Genomic DNA, 23,654 nt, shown 5'->3' on the forward strand with positions numbered 1-23,654 from the left:
GCTCCATCCTGGGAAGGGAGTCTTAAAAAAGAGAGGTTTCCAAACACCAGGAAACACTCTCACTGCCGAGTCTGTGGTGAGCCTTGGATCAACAGAGGGCAATATAACTGGGAGGAAAAATAAATAAATAATTAAAACCCACAGATTACTGTGCCCAATAGTAACTCCCCCAGTGGAGAAGCAGCATTGATGCCTGCATCCGCCACTAGCAAGTGGGGCCTGGGCAGGGAGGTGAGAGCTGCATTGCTTAGAGTAAGGACCCGGCCTGAATGCCCCGAGGGCAACCTGAGGGAAATAAGGTTGCTTGGGCTAGCAAACCAAACTGTGGGATAACTACCACGCGAAAATCCCTAACCTAAGACACCGTCAGGCCCGCTCACAGAACAAAGGACTGAGCAGAGCTAGCTGGCTGCAGACCGGCCATCCCCCTCCAGTGACAAGCAGGCGAAGGCAGCCAGAGCTGGAAGGGGGCAGTTGGGGCCCCAGAGAGGTATCATCTACCAAACTGCAAGCAGGCTTTGTTACTAACCAAGACTTCTTAGGATTCTGGACAGTCAACATCCACCTGAGAAGGTGCGCCGGTTGCACACCCAGAAAACCAAGTGGCAGGGACAGGGGAGGCGATAAGTCTCAGCGACTGTGCTCGCCAAACACCTGGTCACCTGAGCTGCTTGGATCTGGGAAGGGCACAAAACGCAGGCCCAACCGAGTCTGTGCCTCTGAGGACTACCCGAATACCTGAACCTGAGCAGCTTAGACCTGGAAAGTGCATACAACCCAGGGCTGGCCTCACACAGTTCCCGGCAGAGCAACCTAGCACCTAAGCAGTGTAGACAGGGAAAGCACACACCCCGTGAGCAGGGGCAAACCCAATGTGGCCTTGTAAGAAAAGCTATGACAAACCCAGACAGCATATTAAAAAACAGAGAGGTTACTTTGCCGACAAAGGTGTATATAGTCAAAGCTATGGTTTTTCCAATGGTCATGCATGGATGTGAGAGTTACTGAGTGTTGCAGAATTGATGCCTTCAAACTATATAGTGCTGGAAAAAACCCTTGAGTGTCCATTGGACTGCAAGAGATCAAGCCAGTAAATCCTAAAGGAAATCAACTCTGAATATTCATTGGAAGGACTGATGTTGAAGCTGAAGCTCCAATAATTTGGCTACCAGATGCAAAGAGTCAACTCACTGGAACAGACCCTGATGCTGGGAAATATTGAAGGCAGAAGGATAAGGGAACAACACAGGATGAGATGGTTGGATGACATCACCAACTCAATGGGCATGTTCAGTTCAGTTCAGTTCATTTCAGTTGCTCAGTCATGTCTGACTCTTTGCAACCCCATGGACTGCAGCATGCCAAGCTTCCCTGTCCATCACCAACTCCTGGAGTTTGCTCAAACTCATGTCCATCGAGTCAGTGATGCGATCCATCATGACATGAGTTTGAACAAACTCTGGGACATGGTGAAAGACATGGAGGCCTGGAGTGCTGCCGTTCATGGGATCACAAAAAGTCAGACATGACTAAGTGACTGAACAACGACAGAACAGTCAAATTCATAGAGTCAGGAAGCACACTGGTAGATGCCCGGGACCAGAAGGTGGAGTTGGAGTGGGGAGGGTGAGGGAGATGAGGAGTTAATCTTTAATGGAGACAGAGTTGCAGTGTAGGAAGGTGACAAATTCGGGAGATAGATGATGGTGAGAGTTGTACAACAATGTGAATGTACTTGGTGCCACTGAACTGTACAGTCAAATATGGTTACAATTTAAAAGGAGAGAAAGAGAGAAAAGCATATCTGCTCTTGACTTTTGCCCTATGATCAGAAAATGTTATCTTTACCTCTGTATAAATGCCCTGTAGGGTGGTATCTGCTCAGACCTCTGACCTTAGAGTACTTGTTTCTCCTGAAGTGGTCTGATGTGTCCGCCCTGCCCTATGTGATTTGTTCACATCTGAGTCAGCCCTCACTCTGGATTGCTCACACCAAGCTCTGGAATCTGTGCTACTTTAACACAGGCTTCTGATTCTCTTTTCAATGCTTTCTGATTCCATACCTAGCCCTATTCTACTCCCCTCATGGTTTCTGATCTGTGTGCCTGTCGCTGTTTGTAATTGTAGAGTTGATATTCTGGATGCTGATATTGGATGAACTGTAGCACGAAAACATTCTACAATGACCTTTAAGCTCTCAATTAAGATTTACCTTGAATAAATTTCTAGACATACACAACATTAAAATTTACATATCTATGTCACAAAAAGATTAAAAAGAGTGCATATTTCCTGTATGGTTGGTCATCTCTTCCATGTGCTCACTTTGGTAATGACCAATAAGATACAAAGGCAGACAAGATAAATAAAATAATGTCAGAGAGTAACACTGCAGATGGCAATTGCATCCATGAAATTAAAAGACGCTTACTCCTTGGAAGAAAAGTTATGACCAACCTAGATAGCATATTCAAAAGCAGAGACATTACTTTGCCGACTAAGGTCCGTCTAGTCAAGGCTATGGTTTTTCCAGTGGTCATGTATGGATGTGAGAGTTGGACTGTGAAGAAGGCGGAGTGCCGAAGAATTGATGCTTTTGAACTGTGGTGTTGGAGAAGACTCTTGAGAGTCCCTTGGACTGGAAGGAGATCCAGCCAGTCCATGCTGAAGGAGATCAACCCTGGGATTTCTTTGGAGGGAATGATGCTGAAGCTGAGACTCCAGTACTTTGGCCACCTCATGCGAAGAGTTGACTCATTGGAAAAGACTCTGATGCTCGGAGGGATTGAGGGCAGGAGGAGAAGGGGACGACAGAGGATGAGATGGCTGGATGGCATCACTGACTTGATGGACGTGAGTCTGAGTGAACTCCGGGAGTTGGTGATGGACATGGAGGCCTGGCGAGCTGCGATTCATGGGGTCGCAAAGAGTCAGACACGACTGAGCGACTGAACTGAACTGAGCTGAACACTGCTCAAAAAGCATGATATCTATGATGGTCTTGAAGTAAAAGAGTTTATAATAGTCAGGTTAGCTTGTTCCTATACTTTCACTGCTCACAAAAATAACATAATCCCTAGAGCAATGTAATAGTAAATATTAATAAAAAATATTAATAAAACACTTAATGCTCTATTAATTACCTTATGTTATAAACAGTAAATTTGTAACATTACTGACTATTCTGGGCTTACATTTTCACTATGCTTATTTTAATTGAACTTCAGTACTAATACATGTAAGTATTACTCTGTTTCCCAGGTTATTCTCTCACTGGAGAGCTGAAAACCAGGTTGTTTAACTTAGGGTCTATATAGGTAGATTAAATTCCCACACAGCCTTGTCCCAATTCCCAAATTAATCTTGAATTAGATAAGAAATAACAAATAAGTTCAGCACTGGCTTTGCTTCCCTAATCACACTCCACTGAAACTGGATTGGATTAGCCACACCTTTCCCCTTGATCTCTATATGGATGGCAGGTATATTTGTATTCCCAACCTCTCTCTCTAGTCCATCCTCAGCTGAGGCCCATGTTTCAAGCCTCTCTTCCAGCATTCTCTCCTGTCACTTTGACTCAATCCCCAAGCAGAAGGTTTGGGTTGCCTGCCACTCCTCCTCTATACGGTCAAGTATCTGTGGCTTGCCAACTGGAGGGCAGAATTCTCAGATACCAGCTGCCTGACTGGTTCAACCTGTCCCTCTGTCCAGATTCCCAGAGTGATGTTTTGACCATTTAGGACTGTATCTGGGCTTCTCAGAAACAGAGCCTTCCAAAAGTGGACCTGATCACGGCTGGCCATGAGCCTGGCTCCCAGGAGCAGTACCCCCTGAGACAATAGTTCTAGTATCAGGTCAGAAGCCTTCCTTTTTATCATGAATTGAGAAATGGAGGTCTTTCTCTAACATGGTAAGTTCCTAATTGAGATCCTCATGATGATTACTTTGAGTGTTTATTTATTTGGATCCTCTGGGATCTTTGTTGTGGCATGTGAACTCTTAGTTGCAGCATATGGGATCTAGCTCCCTGAGCAGTGATCGGACCTGGGCCCCCTGCATTGTGAACATGGAGTCTTAGCCACTGGACCACCAGGGAAGTCCTATGATGATGCCTTTGAGTTTGGATGTCTTTGCTTTGGTGGCCAAACATTTCTTCCTCCCTTCTTCCTCCCCTGCATCGACCTCCCCCTCCCTCCTTCCTCCCTTCCCTCCTCTAAACACAGAAGAATTACAGAAGCCCTTAGTAAGTTTCCTGTACTCATGAGCTTCCATAGGGTGCTCAGAAGTTTCTGAAAAAGTTAAAACTATGTTTAAAAAAAAAAAAGGTCACATTTCATACTCTTCTTAAGTTACTTTTTTATATACCCTGAGACAGAGTTAATTGACTCCTCCTTAGCTTGCAGTTCACAAAAGTCCTCCTAACATGTATCCATATGCCTATTCTCAGGGGTTGCAAGGAGAGTCACCCTATATCCTAGCAGGGTCTCTAAACTCAGGAATCGGATAAGAAACAAGGCAGCTGATCCCTACTGTCTCTGTATTTCCCTCCAACAGAGCACAGAGAAAATGTCAAGCTGATTCCCTAAAATTGCCCTGACTATATGCTAGTTTCTTAAAGATACCAATAGTTATAATGAATATTTGTAAACAATGTAATTTATCTTTGCATGCATGCTTACATTCTCAGTTGTGTCTGACTCTTTGTGACCCCATGGACTGTAGCCCACCAGGCTCTTCTGTCCATGGAATTTTCAAGGCAATAATACTGGAGTGAGTTGCCATTCCCTACTCCAGGGGAATCTTCTCACCCAGGGACTGAACCAGCATCTCCTGCGATGGCAGGTGAATTCTTTATCACCTAGTCACCTGGGAAGCCCCATAATTTGTCTTTATGTTGGCTTAAATTAATGGCATTGGATTTTCTTACACTTGGAAGGTCTACATCAGCAAAATAAATAAAGAAATAAAAGCCAACTATTTAAAATCTTACAGGAACTAGATGGATTTTAGTGATTTTCTTAAAATGTAGAGTATCTCTACAGTTTCTTGACCAGCTCCTCTTTTTCACCAAATATATCTATTTTTCTGAATATCAAAAGGTAGCAAAGGCTTGAGCAGGCTTCCCTGATGGCTCAGGCAGTAAAGAATCTGCCTGCAATGCAGGAGACCTGGGTTCGACCCCTGAGTCGGGAAGATCCCCTGGAGAAGGAAATGGCAACTCACTCCAGTATTCTTGCCTGGAGAATCCCATGGACAGAGGAGTTTGCCAGGCTACAGTCTATGGGGCTGCAGAGTTGGACACGACTGAGTGACTAACATACACACACACACACACACACACACACCCCACACATAGCAAAGGCATGCAAGTAAAAACCATAATAGTAATAGTAATGATTATGAGAATAAGAATTTGTGTGATATTTACTAACTACCAAGCACTGTACAAAATACTTTATCTACATTAACTCTAAATTCCTAAAGAACACGCTACAATATGTGTGACTGTTCTCCATTCCTAGTTAAGAAAACAGAGTTGAGACAAGAAACTTAAACTAGCCCAGCTTGTAAGTGACAGAACAGGAATTTAAACCTAATGCATCTTTCCACATCTGTGATGATGCAAACAACTCAAATAAATGGCACTTATGTCTGATACTGAACTCTTCTTAATGAATACTGAAAGCGAGAATACCTCCCAATCGTTTCCTGAAAAAGTATTGACAGTAAATGTGCCCTTTGTGTTTGAGGAACATATTTCTGTTGCTCTGAACATTACTTGAATAAGAACTTGCTAATAATCTGAACAGATCTAACTTCAAATTTGATGTTCTGTTATACAAAGAGATGAATATTAACCTTGACAGTCACCTTTTTACACTTTCAACTTCATTGTTACATGAATAATTTTCTCTCCTCGCATTATGACAGCATTCGTATGCTCTCTGCTTTTCACTTTGGTAGTTTGGCACTTTTGGAAATGCGATAAGATAGCTTGTAGTATGATTAACTGATTAATACACGTAGCATTTCTCTACCTCTATTTTTCCTGAAGACACCATATTCTTTTGCACTTTCTCCTTTATTTCCCTCTACTTGCTCCTCTTTTCCTCCAAAGATGTTTACTTTGGCAATATTGAAATGACTGAGAAAAAGATTCTAGCCTTATAAGTACCCTAAATTTGATCTTTCTATACTTGAGAGGAATTTTTCATAAGAAGATAAAATTAATTTAAAAACCCATTGAAACTATTCATTAATATACTATTATAGATTCTAAGCAACTGTCTCTTTCATAGGCAACATAATTACAAGTGAATTACAAATACAGACTTTATGACTCCAATTAAACTCTAGGCCACAATCCATTAAAAATCTATTATACACATTACATTACATATAAGGGAAAATATATATGCAACATGATTCCAGCTATCAAAATAACTGAGCAGTAATTTCAAATAATTTATGTTTATCTAAAATTTCATTAGCATAACCTCAAAAATCATCAGAGAAAAAACTCATGCTTAATTTTCATGTATGTCTACATCATACTTTCTCTTATTTATTTCATTATTTCATTCTATGCCAGGAATATATTTGAAGGATTTCCCAAGAATGAGAGATTGGAAGAGATTCTAGTTTTTAGTTGTAAGAACACTAGTTTTTTCCGTTTTAAGAGCATTAGAATTAAACTGAGAATATTTAATTTTAGGGATTTTACTTAGAACAGGCAGAAGAACCAGTGATAAAATTGCCAACATCTGTTGGGTCATAGAAAAAGCAAGAGAATTCCATAAAAACATCTACTTCTGTTTCACTGACTATGCTAAAGCCTAACTGTGTGGGTTACAACAAACTGTGGAAAATACTTTAAGAGATGGGAATACCAGACCCCCTTCCTGCCTCCTGCAAAACCTGTATGCAGGTCAAGAAGCAACAGTTAGAACCAGACGGAAACCTGGACTGGTTCAAAACTGGGAAAGGACTACGTCAAGGCTGTATATTAACCCTCTGCTTATTGAACTTATATGCAGAGTCCATCGTGACAAATGCCAGGCTGGATGAAGCATCAGCTGGAATCAAGATTGCCAGGAAGGAATGTCAGTAACCTCAGGTATGCAGATGACACCACCCTAATGGCAGAAATAAAGCAGGAACTAAAGAGCCTCTTAATGAAGGTGAAAGAGGAGAGTGAAAAAGCTGGCTTAAAACTCAACAATCAAAAAACGATGATCATGGCATCTGGTCCCATCATTTCATGGCAAATAGATGTGGAAACAATGGAAACAGTGAGAGACTTTATTTTCTTGGGTTCCAAAATCACTGCAGATGGTGACTGCAACCATGAAATTAAAAGACGCTTGCTCCTTGGAAGAACAGCCATGACCAACCTAGACAGCATATTGAAAAGCATAGACATTACTTTACCAACAAAGGTCTGTCTAGTCAAAGCTATGGTTTCTCCAATAGTCATGTATAGATGTGAGAGTTGGACCATAAAGAAAGCTGAGCACTGAAGAACTGATGATTTTGAACTGTGGAGTTGGAAAAGACTTTTCAGAGTCTCTTGGACTGCAAGGAGAACAAACTAGTCAATCCTAAAGAAAATCAGTCCTGAATATGCATTGGAAGGACTGATCTGAAGCTGAAGTTCTAATACTTTGGCTATCTGATGCAAAGAACTGACTCTTTAGAAAAGACCCTGATGCTGGGAAAGGTTGAAATCAGGAGAAGGGGACAACAGAGGACAAGATGGTTGGACGGCATCACTGACTTGGTGGACATGAGTTTGAGCAAACTCGGGGAGCAGGTTATGGACAGGGAAGCCTGGTGTGCTGCAGTCCATGGGGTTGCAAAGAGTCAGATGACTATGCAACTAAACTGAACTGAACTAAACTGAGTTGAAAGTCTAGAAAAAAATCAACTGCAAATTCACATAAGAATAAATTGGAAATAAATAGGTAGTATCAAGGGTTCATTTGCTACATTCTGTGTACACTTCTTTAAAACTCTTTGAGTTCAGTTCAGTTCAGTCACTCAGTTGTGTCCGACTCTTTGTAACCCCATTAATCTCAGCACGCCAGGCCTCCCTGTCCATCACCAACTCCCGGATTTCACTCAGACTCACGTCCGTAGAGTCGGTGATGCCATCCAGCCATCTCATCCTCTGTCATCCCCTCCTTCTCCTGCCCCCAATCCCTCCCAGCATCAGAGTCTTTTCCAATGAGTCAACTCTTCACATGAGGTGGCCAAAGTACTGGAGTTTCAGCTTTAGCATCATTCCTTCCAAAGAAATCCCAGGGCTGATCTCCTTCAGAATGGACTGGTTGGATCTCCTTCCAGTCCAAGGGACTCTCAAGAGTTTTCTCCAACACCACAGTTCAAAAGCATCAATTCTTTGGCGCTTAGCCTTCTTCATAGTCCAACTCTCCACTGGAAAAACCCTGGAAAAACCATAGCCTTGACCACTGGAAAAACCATAGCCTTGACTAGACGGACCTTAGTCGGCAAAGTAATGTCTCTACTTTTGAATATACTATCTAGGTTGGTCATAACTTTTTTTCCAAGGAGTAAGCATCTTTTAATTTCATGGCTGCAATCACCATCTGCAGTAATTGCAATGATTCTTACATCATGAGTTTAGGAGAAAAGATTTGCTTCCAAGTGTTGAGGCCATAGTATTGGTTTTACTCATCAAACTGTATGGCTGTGTATCATTTGTGCTGTGCCATGCTTAGTTATTCAGTCATGTCCGACTCTTTGCAACCCCATGGACTGTTAGCCTGCCAGACTCCTCTGTTCATAGGGATTCTCTGGAGTGGGTTACCTTGCCCTCCTCCAGGGGATCTTCCCAACCCAGGAATCAAACCGGGGTCTTCTGCATTACAGGCAGATTCTTCACCAGCTGAACTACCAGGGAAGCTCATGCATCCTTTAGAAAACATATAAAATAGAAATACAGGCCAGAGAAGAAGGGGATGACAAAGGATGAGATGGCATCACCGACTCGATGTACATGAGTTTCAACAAGCTCCGAGAGAAGGTGAAGGACAGGGAAGCCTGGTGTGCTGCAGTCCATAGGGTTGCAAAGAGTTGAACACATCTGACTGACTGAACAACAACAAAATTTTGTAAAATGACTAAAATTAATTTGAAGCAAATTAAAATTTCATCATCATTGTAAAGCTGCTTAAGAAAGAAAGTCTTAAGAAAATGTTAGAATGTTATACCTCAGTTCCCATACATGAAAGTCATTTATCACTGAATTATTTTCTCAGAAATTTTGTAATGCTTAAGAACTGGGTTACTATGAAAAGTTGCTTTTTTAATATCATGTCTATAAAGTTCGATTCTATCTGATGTTTACTCTCATCCTTCAGCTCTCAATTGCCCAATGAAGAAGGGATGAGAATTAATGCCAGCTTGAACCTAGCATCTCTGACACAGTGAAACAGAACAAAAAAAGCCAAAAAAGCAAGCTTTAGCTGCGCCAGAATATCTTGGTGTATAGTGAAGTTCACAAGAAAACAAATAGAAAGAGTATTTCAAATGGAAAATAAACGACCAACTCAAACAAAGTAATTTGAAGGTACTATGAAAGGTACTAAAGGGAAATGAGATCATTTAGCATAGGTTTTCAAAGAATGTGAGCTTTTGATGGGAGAAGGTAAAAACTGTTGATAGTAAAGTTTAAAAGAGGGACAGAAGGACATTCCTATTGGGAGGCCTATTGAACACACATGGGCAAAACAACAGCCCTGTTTCCTGAGCAGCCCTGGATCTACTCAGAGAAAAGGAGATAGGCAAAAATTTACAGAGTTATGCTTCTGAGAAGATTCTTATACTATGTCTCAATGGAAAGTATGGAGATATACCTTCCTATGGCAGTCAACTTAGAACCAACCTGAAACAGTGGCCTTACTGAAATACCCAATTTTTCTCACATAATTTATGCAAAGCTTCACAAGGGCACCAGTGGCCTAGTAAAAACTTTATAATCTAAATGTTTTGCTTTTGCACAATGAAGGAAACTATAGTCAAGGTGAAAAGACAGCCTTCAGAATGGGAGAAAACAACAGTAAATGAAACAACTGACAAAGAATTAATCTTCAAAATATACAAGGGAGCTTGTGCAGCTCAAGACCAGAAAATCAAACAATCCAATCAAAAAGTGGGCAAAAGACTTAAACAGACATTTCTCCAAAGGAGATATGCAGATGGCTAATAAACACATGAAAAAGTTGCTCAACATCACTCATTATTCAGTCAGTTCAGTTCAGTCACTCAGTCATGTCCGACTCTTTTTGACCCCATTAATCTCAGCACACCAGATCTCCCTGTCCATCACCAACTCCCGGAGTTCACTCAGACTCACGTCCATCGAGTCAGTGATGCCATCCAGCCATCTCATCCTCTGTCGTCCTCTCCTCCCCTGCCCCCAATCCCTCCCAGCATCAGAGTCTTTTCCAATGAGTCAACTCTTCGCATGAGGTGGCCAAAGTATTGGAGTTTCAGCTTTAGCATCAGTCCTTCCACTGAACACCGAGGACTGATTCCTTTAGGATGGACTGGTTGGACCTCCTTGCAGTCCAAGGGACTCTCAAGAGTCTTCTCCAACACCACAGTTCAAAAGCATCAATTCTTCAGTGCTCAGCTAGGGAAATACAAATCAAAACCACAATGAGGTATCATCTCATGCCGGTCAGAAAGGCCATCATCGAAAAGGCTACAAACAGTAAATGCTGGAGAAGGTGTGGAGAAAAGGGAACCCTCTTACACTGTTGGTGGGAAGGCAATCTGGTACAGCCACTTGAGAGAACAGTGTGGAGATTCCTAAAAAAACTGGAAATAGAACTGCCATATGATCCAGCAATCCCACTATTGGGCGTACACCCTGAGGAAACCAGAACTGAAAGAGACACATGTATCCCCATTGTTCATTGCAACACTTTTTAAAATAGCTAGGACATGGAACCAATCTATATGTCTGTCGGCAGATGAATGGATAAGGAAGTTGTGGTACATATACACAGTGGATTATTACTCAGCTATAAAAAGGAGTCTATTTGAGTCAGTTCTAATGAGGTGGATGAAACTGGAGTCTATTATATAGAGTGAAGTAAGTCAGAAAGAGAAAGACAAATACTGTATATTAACACATATATATGGAATTTAGAAAGACAGTAATGATGATCCTACACACAAGGCAGCAAAGGAGACACAGATGTTAAGAACAGACTTTTTGACTCAGTAGGAGAAGGGAAGGGTGGGATGATTTGAGAGAACAGCATTGAAACATGTACATTACCATATGTAATACAGATGACAAGTACAAGTTCGATGCATGAAGCAGGGCACCCAAAGCCAGTGCTCTGGGATAACCGAGAGGGATGGGGTGGGGAGTGATGTGGGAGGGGGGGTCAAGATAGGGGAACACATGTACACCTGGGATTGATTCACATGGATGTATGGCAAAAACCATCATGGTAGTGTAAAGTAATTATCCTTCAATTAAAATAAATAAGTTAATTAAAAAGAATAAATGTTCTTAGTACCACAGTTTATTAAAACCAGGCACCTGATTGGAAGAGAGGCAAAGAGACTTATCCTCTATTACATTTTTTGTTACTTAGTTTGCATCAAGAGAGACTGATCATTAAACATAAGGAGATACTGGTGGTATTAATAATTTAACAAAAACTAGTGGAAGCATGTCATGAATAGCCAAGGTGTTGGATTGAATCACCATCTCACATAGGAAATCCTGAAAAAGAAATGCAACTCAAAACATAGGTTGAAGAAAATAACTTTTAGAAGGGAAGGTAGTAGCTTTGTGACTTAGGAATTTTATGAAGGCCCTTTGAGAATTCTTTTGGATTCTAACTCTCATTCAGTGCACACCATGGAGCACCCAGTTGCTATGATTTGTTTGTGGAAAGAAAATAAAATAAACCTAAACCTTACCGCTTCCACTTCAGCAGGGTCGTACCAGACATTGATGTATGGATGTTGTAAGGCGTCATCCACTGATATCCTTTTCGCTGGGTCAATCACTAGCATCTTTGACAGCAAGTCTCTGGCTTGGCTGGCTGAAAAAAATGAATGAAGAAAAAAATTTGTTAAATTTTGATTGTGGCAAGGACATTTTTTAGAGGGAAAAATACTTTTTAAAAAGTCAGTTAGCACCTTCCTTCCAAACATCAGCTAACTTCACCAAGTGTTTAGGGAAATGCAAAATGAAACAATGAAATATTTTTTATCCATCAAATACACACAAAACATGGCATAATATTCAATAATCTCATTCATGTTGGTTGCAGTGTAAATTTATAAAGACTTTTTTAGAGGGCACATTTGGGAGTATCTTTTAAAATTTTAAATGTGAATATCTTATGACCCAACAGTTCTACTTTTAGGTATACAGTCTAGAGAAACAATTGCACATGTTCAGGAAAAGCATCCAGAAAGGACGCTCACTGCAGCATTGGTCAAGGATAAAACATTTTAAACAATCTAAATGTTGCTGTTGTTCAGTCACTATGTTCAGCTCTTTGCAACACCATGGACTGCAGCACACCAGGCTTCCCTCTCCTTCGCTATCTCCTGGAGTTTGCTCAAATTCATGTCCATTGAGTTGGTGATGCTATCTAACCATCTCATCCTCTGCCACCCCCTTCTCCTTTTGCCTTCTATCTTTCCCAGCATCAAGGTCTTTTCCAATGAGTTAGCTCTTCTCACCAGGTGGTCAAAGTGTTGGAGCTTCAGTATCAGTCCTTCCAATGAATGTTTGGGGCTGCTTTCCTTTAGGGACTTCCCTGGTGGCTCAGACAGTAAAGTGTCTGTCTACAACTCAGGAGACCCGGGTTCAATCCCTGGGTTGGGAAGATCCCCTGGAGAAGGAAATGGCAATCCACTCCAGTACTATTGCTGGACTGCCCTGGTGGCCCAGAGGTTAAAGTGTCTGCCTGGAATGCAGGAGACCAGGGTTCGATCCCTGGGTCGGGAAGATCCCCTGGAGAAGGAAATGGCAACCCATTCCAGTACTTTTGCCTGGAGAATCCCATGTAGGGAGGAGCCTGGTAGGCTACAGTCCACGGGGTTGCAAAGAGTCAGGCCCGACTGTGCAACTTCACTTTCACTTTCCTTTAGGATCGACTGGTTTGATCTCCTTGTAGTCCAAAGGACTCTCAAGAGTCATCCACCTGTACCAATTAAGTTTGGCAGTTTTAAGCATGGCAGGCTACAGTCCATGGGGTCGCAAAGTGTCAGACACGACTGAGCAACTTTCACTTTCAGATGTATTCACATGGACATAGTATTAATTGAAAAAACAACTGCAGAATGACCCATAGATCCTGATGCCACTGTATAAATCTGCCTCTTCCCAATAAAACAACAAACATTTCTCTCTCTCTTTATTTATGGTTATAAATGCATAGAAAAATTCTGCAAGGATCATAGACAAATTGAAAATCATAGGTACCTCTGAGAGGAAGAAAATTCATACATGTATTGCTTGCATAATTAAAAATAAAGGTTAAAGAATTGTTTTTTAAAAGGAAACAAAGTGAGTGTACACCACTCATTTTAAAACTTCAGAGCTGCAAAAAAGGACAAAGCAGTATCTGGAGGGAGGCAAGGAAGTCAGAGGTGACTTTTGGAGAACGGGAGAGAGAATGAGGACTTTAACGGAAGCAGAAGCTTCACAGATTGAGAGAAGGGGGCAACTCTGAGAGAAAAAATCCACAAGATTTAGTAAACAAATTGATGCAGGGAACTTGTTTATTTATTCAATATTCAACATACATCATCTACTGTGTGCCAGGTACAGTTTCAAATGCTAGGGATACAAAAAAATTTGCACAGTGATAATCAGTAAATGTATTTATTTAATAACATTGCTGAGTGAAGTGTATTGGTTGCTCAGTCATGTCTGATCGTATGTGTGTGACCCCATGGACTGTAGCCATCAGGTTTCTCTGAGTATGGGATTTTCCAGGCAAAACACTGGAGTAGGTAGCCCCTCCCTTCTCCAGAGGATCTTCCCAACCCAGGGATCGAACCATGCTCTCCTGCATTGCAGGTGGATTCTTTACTATGTAAGCCACCAGGGAAGCCCCTAACTTTTCTAAAGGATGCTCTAAACATATCCGAAAATACAAAAAATGTTTCAGAAAATAAGGATCCAAACTGATTTGGAAATTTTTATGGTGAATATATTCAATTTATTCTAAACATGGTAAAACTTCAAATTAAAGAAAGGAAAATCTAAAACTGGTTTGCTAACTTAGGAAAAAGGCAGTGTGTTTGAATTCATGAATATGTACCAATTTTTAATTAGCAATTTTTATTATTAATGAAATATGGTTAATTATAAAATTTTGAAATTACATTAAACATAAAATCCAGAAAAGCCAACCTTCCCCACCATCTGGAAGCAATCATTCTTATTATTAATGTATTCCCTTCTAGTTTTATGTACTGTTTCATAATTTTGATTATACTAGAGTTAAAATGTGGCAGTCTAATTTTCACATCTACAGCATTTGTATTTCTTGTGTTATTACATTTTACTAAAATATTCACATTTATACTAATTATATATTTTTTAAAAATCACTAGTTAAATTACTGGAAGATTTTTTTATTTCTATTAGTCATTTTTCTGGGGATCTCAATTCCAAACACTTAATTTCTGCTACTTCCAAACTGACACTTTGAAGTTGACAGAGTGACAAAAGTACAGAAATATACAATGATTTTAAGTATTAGTTTTTCTGACTGTTAACCTAACAGGTCTGTGTCTATTTCATTAGTTCAAGACCTCTTTGATTTGTAACTGATTTTATACCCAGACTCACACACTCCATGGGTTCTCATGTCACCCACATTTCTGTTCTTGGAAGAGTAGGGGTTGCGGTGGTCTCCTCATCTATGGGAGAATGAACCACTGGAACACCAAATCATCTCACTAAGAAACAATGGTCACTACTGCTTGTAGGGAACAAAATGAGGAAGAGGAAAAGATTTTAATTCTTCATCTTTCATTCTTTTGTTTGCAAGTAAATGTCTTACACTCTTTAACAACAGTAGAATAAATCCTTCCCTTTGATTATTTGTGTAATTCTTTATAATTTGCTGATTTTGCATTATAATTATAATTCAATAATTATAAAATTCAGAGAGTGGTACAGGTAGCTGAAGGGAGAAACCCAACTGTGCAACGAAAGTGTCACAGACACAGAAACAACACTGTACTTAATTTAAAAACCACAAGATGGAAGTCTAGAGAAGATAATATGACCCTGGGAAGTTGTAACACTATATTTTGGTTTCTCCACCTCATTTAATTCTATATTAACTATAAATTAAGTCTGTACATTTAATCTGTAACTAATTAATTGTCCACTGAACAATTTGCAGTAAAATTTCACGAGTGTGTGTCCTTTTGCAGGGCGGGGCGGGGTGGGGGGATTCCCTAATAGCTCAGTTGGTAAAGAATCCACCTGCAATGCAGGAGATCCTGGTTCGATTCCTGGGTCAGGAAGATCCCCTGGAGAAGGGATAAGCTACCCACTCCAGTATTCTTGGGCTTCCCCTGTGGCTCAGATGGTAAAGAATCCGCCTGCAATGTAGGAGGCCTGGGTTTGATACCTAGGTTGGGAAGATCCCCTGGAGAAGGGAAAGGTTACCCACTCCAGTATTCTGGCCTGGAAAATTCCATGGACTGTAAAGTCCATGGGGTCACAGGGGAAGCTGAAGTTCCAATACTTTGACCACCTGATGTGAAGAGCCAGCTCATTGGAAAAGACCCTGATACTCTGAAAGATTGAAGGCAAAAGGAAAAGATAAGATGAGGAATAAGATGAGCAGAGGATAAGATGGTTAGATAGCATCACTGACTCAATGGATGTGAATTTGAGCAAATTCCAGGAGACAGAGGAGGACAGAGGAGCCTGGTGTGCTACAGTCCATGGGGTCACAAAGAGTCAGACAACATAACAACTAAACAACAACATAGATCCCCTGGAAATAATCATTTTATTATTAATAAAGATTTATTATTTTTTATATCTAACAGTTACTGAGCATTTAGTGTGAGACAGGCAGTGTTTTAAGTGCTTGGCCAAGTATTCAATTAATCCTCCCAATGATCCTATAAGATAGACACTTCTTGCTTTAGTTTGTTAAAGAAGATACAAAAAGATTAGATAACTTGCCCAGGTTCACACAGATTTTAAAGGATAGGATTCCTTCCCCCAGCAAAGGAAAAAAAATCAGATTTGCTTCATATCCCCAATTTCTGAAGTGTCATAAGTTAGAATAAGAATTAAAATATTACTTACATTATACTTTATACCTTGCCAAATTTATTCTATGTCTTGAATCCTATAAAGAAGCCATTATGATCTCCATTTTGTGGGTAAGAAATTAAGATTCATTACTAAAGTTCATAATGGCAGACATAGTAGTAGAAAAAATTACTTATTAATGAAAGTCTTTATGTTGAAAACAAAATGTGAAGGTAAAAATCTCATTTGTCACTCTAAAATAAAAAACGATGGCTAAGCATTTAGTAAAATACAAATAAAACTCAAACATCTATAGTTTCAAGATTTTACAATGAAAATCTTGTGTTGAAAATATTTTCCAGAATATAAAAATAACTGGAACAATTGTTTCAATGTCTATATAATGTTGTTCTTTTAGCATTAACATTGCAAAGTAATTTTAGATTCTAAATATGTGAATAGTTAACCCATACCACTGTCACACACTTTATTACTAGTCTTCTCTCTAGATATCCAGAAAATTTTAAAATCCTTGATTACTTTCCCTTTGTAATGAGGATCTTTTAAAAATACCTCTTCTTAAATTGAGGTTGTTGTTCAGTTGCTAAGTTATGTCCGACTCTTTGCGACCTCATGGATTGCAGCATGCCAGGTTTTCCTATCCTTCACTATCTCCCTAAGTTTGCTCAAACTCATGTCTATTGAGTCAGTGATGCCATCCAACCATCTCATCCCCTGTCGCCTCCTTCTCTTCCTGCGCTCAATTTTCCCAGCATTGGGAGAAGTGTGTCTATGGTTTGCATCACCCACGCGGTGGTTCTGAAGTTATCCCTGAAGGGCTTACCTTTGAGTTTATTGTGCTCAGAGTCCGCTGGGAAGAGGGAATCTGGAAAGAGCTTGGGGAAGGTGAGTCCTGCATACTTGGGCCGATTCTCCACATAGTTTCTTACGGTGGGTTGCAATTTCTTCATGAACTCTGGACATGGTGTTCCTAGTTGCTCAATAACCTTATTCCACTGGTCAATATCTGAGAATTGAATAGTTAAGGGCAAAAACAAGTGCAGGACACCAGCTCTTGCCTTTCACTAGTTGGGAGACTAACTGCTTCTCAGAACTCTGAACAGTCGATAACACAAAAGAAGTTCTAAAAAAACAACAACGGACAAACATATAAAATCAGATTGTCAGGCAGTGAATCCTCTTGGAATTTTAAATTCACTTTGAGAACACATACACTTTTGAGGAATTAGCATTACTTAACAAAATATGATATCATGAAAGAGTCTTTGGGTTGTGTCAATGGAAAGGTATTTAAATAACGCAAGAATTTCTTTTATTGAGTTAAACTTCTATATAGCCATGTAGTGTGGAAGAGAAAAATTATAATGACATATAATTATATTATCATGAAATTATTCCATTTATTTTCTAAAAATGACAGATGAATAAATGTTTTATAAGATTCATCTGTATTTTTCTTAAATTCTTTATAAGATTCTTTTTTCCTCTTGTTCTCAACAAAATGGGAAATTTCCTCGTCTGTTAATTTTTTCGACTCATGCACATTACAAATAGAATCAGTATGATAATAACTTATTAACTGTTCTTCAAAGACTTAAAAGATTCTGTTTATCAAAGCAGTTGCAGTTTCATACCCATTTTATTACTTCTGATAATAGTGCCTTATATCCTGAATATTGTAATATTCAATGAAATATGAAGGTAAACATAGGATGTTCAATTCAAGACAGATTTCATCCAAATGCCTGTGTTTCAAAAGCATGTTAAACATGGGGAATTTTATAAGGAAAGCATTACCTCTCTATGAACACTAATACTTCCAAAACTGGGGGTCTTTGACATGCACACCCACTGATTGAGATTTTCTTTTTCATCTTTCATAGATATTTGATATGTTAGAGCTTGGGAACGATAAATACCACTCATGAAAACTCTGAATAGCCAACTGGAAGAAGTTGATTTCAAATAGATTTCCTTGCCATGTGTCAATGAAAGACAGAGGCCTTAGAAATTCTCAAATCCAATACCATAGGCACTGTTGTCTCCAATGTTGCTAATTCTATAACTCCATCTTTAGTGTAAAGTTAATTCATTTCTGCTAATGCAATTTGTGACAGTTCCGGGAATGTTACTATAATATTATTTAATTAAGATTTGTAAAATCATTACCCTTAGTTTTTCTATAGCATTGGACTAAAAATGATGGACAGTCCTGACAAAATTAACTCTATTTAACAAAAATAAATATATAATACAATGTAGATAGGTGACTGAACAAAGGTAAAACCAAGCTAATTTGCAAATGTTCTTCTATTTCTCTTATAATCTAGCTGAATAAAATTTAAATTATATATCCTCTCAGTTACTAGGATGAAAAAAATGTATGATTGTGTAATATCAAGAAATGAAGTAAGAGTGGGGAAAACTAAAGAATATTCCTTTACAAAATGACAGAAATAACTAAACAAGAATGTCTCTCAATAAAAATTCATCTCAGTTACCATGTGTATGAGAATATATAGTAGTAAATGAGAATCATTAGGAATAAAGTAAAAAAATGCAAAAGATTAGAGTTAAAAGTTATTCAGACAAAAACTTATGTTAGTACTATTGATAATAGGTAAGCTAGATTTACTTAGATATATTTTAAATAGAAAACATTAATACAGTTAAATAAACCTCAATGCTCACACTGTAAATTATGAAAAGAGATCTACTTTTTAATACTGTTCAGTTATCATGTCCTAACAAGACATAATTTAATCAGTGATCAAACTTCTAGAGAATTCTAAAGATTTGATCAGGGCAGAGAAGTTATCAGATTTTCTGTAAAGGAGTCTTCTAACAAAGTTAGCAAAATACTCCCAATACACTAGTATAATTATATTTAGCTACAGTATGGTGGCTCAGATGGTAAATAATTTGCCTATAATGCAGGAGGCCCAGGTTTGATCTGTGGGTAAGAAGATCCCCTGGAGAAGGGAATGGCTACCCACTCTGGTATTCTTACCTGGAGAATTACACAAACAGAAGAGCCTGACAGGTTACAGTCCATGGGGTCACAAAGAGGCAGACACTACTGAGTAACAAACACTTGATACAGTTATTTAACTAAAAAGTGAATTGCTTTTAAAGTAACATTTCCAAAACAATTACATGGTTTTTTTACAGTAAACTTTCAGAAAAAGTGAAAGTCACTCAATCGTGTCTGACATTTTGCAACCCCATGGACGATATAGTCCATGAAATTCTCCAGGCCAGAATACTGGAGTGGATAGCCGTTCCCTTCTCCAGGGGATCTTCCCAACCCAGGGATTGAACCCATGTCTCCCACATTGCAGGCAGATTCTTTACCAGCCGAGCCACCAGGGAAGTTTAAGGAGAGTCAAACATCCTGGAATTAATGAAACAAGAACTATTAAAATGTTTCTTATTAAAAGTTATAATTAAAGTCTCTAGAAGCATTCAGCACATCTTCCTACCTTAGATTGCTCTTTAGATGAAATACTGTTATGGTCCTTGATGTAATGGTTTACCAAAAAGAAACACTAATCTTTATTATTGGCAATGAAATACTTGATTGTTCTAACTGTAAATATGTGGTATAGTCATCTTTAAAAGTGTGTGCCCTTTATTTTAACCAATCCATTTCAAGCTCTTTCTTCCCCAAAACATGACTAGTACATTTAAGCACTAAGTACATGTTTTACAGGCATTCACAGGGTTACGTCATTAACAACTATATACTTAGTTAACCATGTGAGTTTTCTCTATAATCATAATTAAACAAATACAATCCAATACTAGAAATATCTCCTGGCTCTAAATCCAGGTCTTGTTCCAAGGATTCAAATAGAAAAAAGACCAAGTCTGGAACTGATGTAGTAAATATTACTTTAATTTTGCCATAAAATTGATCGTAAGTTTGTCACAGGCAATCCCTCTTAAAGAATGCCTCTGAAACTGCTTTCTTAATCTATTAGGCCAACTTATTCACATAAAACAACTAATTTTATTAATATTTAAATAGAAAATAAGGTGATATATTTTAAAAGAACTTTTTAATCATCAGATTTCCACAATGATTATACTTTTAAAAATACAGAAAATATTAACCAGGTTTTTATGATTATGTATTAATTTAAAATAGTAAATATTTTTTAAAAGAATGACCAAAATTACTTTTGTAAAACAATTTCTTTGCTTTAGGACACTAATAGGTCATCATGTTTCTACTATGTGAGTACCTATAGATTCCAGCATGTGCAGTCATCAAAAAAGCAAAACATATATATTTTTGATCTACTAGTTCAGAAATCATCATACAACATAATTATCAAATGTATTTAATAAAAATTTTAAAATTTCATCTAGTAGGAATTATTTGACAATATTCTCATCTAGTTCTAAATTCACTACACTAAAAAGTTTGTTTTTTTAAATAGAGTATGATAAGATAATATACAACTATTGACTACTACTACTGTCTTCAATAAGTAGTATTGTAATAGATGAAAGAAACAAAGTATGGATTGTAAAAGTGATTATTTGAAATCCTAAGTTTGGAAATCATTCCAGCTAATTTTTGTCAGTTAGCCAAGAATTTACATTTAATGTCCTTCTTTTACATTAACTTCCTTGGTTGAGAAACTTTCTGAAATATATAACAAACTGCCTTAAGCCTAATGTATGAATAATGCCTTAATATTTTCTGAAAATTTGGGGTCATAATTTATACCATGTACATTTAAGCTTTCAGAGGCTACCAAGTGGGATCAAGTGGCTTCCCTGGTGACTCAAATGGTAAAGCATCTGCTTGCAATGCGGGAGACCCGGGTTCAATCCCTGGGCTGGGAAGATCCCCTAGAGAAGGTAACGGCAGCCCACTCCAGCACCCTTGGCTGGAAAATCCCATGGACAGAGGAGGCTGGTAGGCTACAGTCCATGGGGTCGCAAAAAGTCAGATGTGACTTAACAACTTCACTTTTTCTTTCAAGTGGGATCATAAAGAGTTGTTAGTGGCTTCATTCTTCTATGCCCTTTGAATTATTTTATCTCCATTTTGTTTTTCCATTGATTACTTTTTCTTATGATGAATATGGTTTCCAGAGTTGACATCTTTGTGAATTCAGATTTGCTTTTTACTCTGCTCTAAGCCTTATATTCAGTATTCTGTGCAAAAATGTTGACATCTCTTCACAACCTAAAGAATATCAGTGTCTGTCCCCAAATTCTTCACTATGTTTTTAAAGATAATATTGTATAAGAGTACTGTCTTTAGAAAAGTTCCAGGAGTGACTACTTTTTCTTGCAAGACAAGCAGCTACCTGGTTGGCACTGTGTTGTGTATTATTGGGTGGCTTTATGTTAGCCCTTCAATGAATGTGCATTAGGAGGTGGAGGTATGCATGCCACGTGTTAGGCATCATGATAAAAAACTGCATTTTCCAAACTGAATATTCATAACTTAGGGAACTTATAAAAATATAGATCACTCCCCTTTCCCCATTGATCTACAAGATTCTGAATGCATATGTTTGAGATGATATCATTAAGAAACATCACAGTAATTGCAATCCAGGTGGCCCCTGTTATATTTGAGAAATACTGACAATATCTTGTGAAAAAATAAGTCCAGATCTAAGAATAAAGTACTAATCTGTTTCAGTTTTATGACACAGATTAGTTTAGGGTCAATTTCACCAAAATATTATTCCACACCTTTTGCTATGGAAAACTTAGGGGTTGTTCACATGGAAACATGACAAGGAAAGAAAAATCCTAATATTTGTTCCCTTTCCGCATGTCACTTTCCCGAAAAGACCATGAGAAATTATGACAAGTGTCACACATAGCTCTATGCAGAGAAAAAGGGGTTCTACTCATGAATACCTATAGAAGGACTGAAATTACATGTTGCCATCATAAAAATACAGGTTGATATCATGTTATATGGAGTGCTATTCATAGGAAGCATAAAAGCTATTCAATATAAGTTCAAACTATTTTACTATTTTTCAGTAATTACTCCATAATTTTCTATGATAAAATTTTTCTCAAAGAACTCTCACTTCTGAGGACATTGTAAAATTCAGGCTAGAAATATATCTATATTCATATGACAAAGGTCTGGATTCAGATTTTCATGGTTTTGTCTTGAGTTCTTTGTTACTTTAAAGACATTTTTACTTTTTTTCATTTGAAAAGTGTTATTTTCATCTTGATAGTCCCCCTCAAATTCTAGAAATATGAATAAGTGACAATGAAAAATTATAACTAACATCTGTTTTCATTATAAATGAGCACAGGAAAGGGAAATATTATAAGCTAATAACACTTTGAAAAAGTCAAAGCTGACAGTTTGATTAAAAGGCTATTTGTCAATCACTGGAAGCTGATTGCTCATGGAATACTGTGGAACAAGAAATATTCAGAGACTGATATTTGAAGCATGATATATATGCATCTCAGCATAATCTATTTCATCTAATAAATCTATTTATCATTGTAATCTATATTTATTTACAAAGCAAAAAATATTGAAGAGACATTTCACATATAAGCAAATTCAGTATATGTTAATATGTATCACAATGTAGAATTTTCATTAAACTATTGAGGGTTAATCCTTAGGGCCACTCATTTGTACAGGTCCCTTGCAAAATTCTATGCCTAGTTTTGTATTTGTAATATTAATTTTTTCTTTACGTAACAGCTTCCTCCAACTGCATTATATTCTGGCCTCATGAAGACTAGATCTGACTCTACCTGCCTTTTGAAACTGAAAGATGTCTTGGAAATAATTTAAATTGACATCTGTATTTTATAGCTGAAAAATGTTGAGATGTTTTAAAATTGGTAAGTAAAATGACTAAGCAAAGTAGCTGATACAAACAGCTCCCAACACTAAAAGAAATACAAAATTCTATTTAACAGTTTGGTAACTCTCTACTCTGTTCTGCGAAAACCTCTCTGAAAGATTACACTCATTTCTGGATATAACACTATGTAAGAAAAAGGTTTAGAAGGGACAATGAAGTTTATATGAGGTAAAGAAAATATGCTATATGAGGCATACTTGACAAAACTTTTTATGTTTCAATTCAAAAAGAAAGGAGAAAATCCCTGCCTCCTCCATCCTAGCACTTTGATCCCTCTTTTCCCTTAGTTGTTAACACCTTCTAGTATACCATGCCTTTTACTTTAAATTTCATGATGACAAGGATTTTTATGTTTTCTTTACATGTATATCCCTAGGTATAAGCAATATTTGTTGAATAAATAAATGTCTATTTTATGTTGAATTAGAGTTTTTCAAGGAGATAACTTGAAGAATAGG

The 23,654-nt window shown here is 38.1% G+C and overlaps 1 protein-coding gene across 11 annotated transcripts in view; it reads right to left on the minus strand.

The window, feature by feature from the left end:
* MAPK10 (mitogen-activated protein kinase 10) overlaps nt 1-23,654 on the minus strand; it is a 417,204-nt gene that overhangs the window by 59,858 nt on the left and 333,692 nt on the right. For all 11 annotated transcript variants that reach the window (XM_042251606.2, XM_027971156.3, XM_012180302.4 and 8 more), the window contains 2 exons: nt 17,139-17,321; nt 11,968-12,092 (listed from right to left, as the gene is read on the minus strand). In XM_042251606.2, the coding sequence (XP_042107540.1) occupies nt 11,968-12,092; nt 17,139-17,321 (308 nt within the window). The remainder of the gene's footprint in view (nt 1-11,967; nt 12,093-17,138; nt 17,322-23,654) is intronic.

The sequence above is a fragment of the Ovis aries genome, chromosome 6 (genome assembly GCF_016772045.2).
Source record: "Ovis aries strain OAR_USU_Benz2616 breed Rambouillet chromosome 6, ARS-UI_Ramb_v3.0, whole genome shotgun sequence".
In the NCBI taxonomy this organism is placed as follows: Eukaryota; Metazoa; Chordata; class Mammalia; order Artiodactyla; family Bovidae; genus Ovis; species Ovis aries.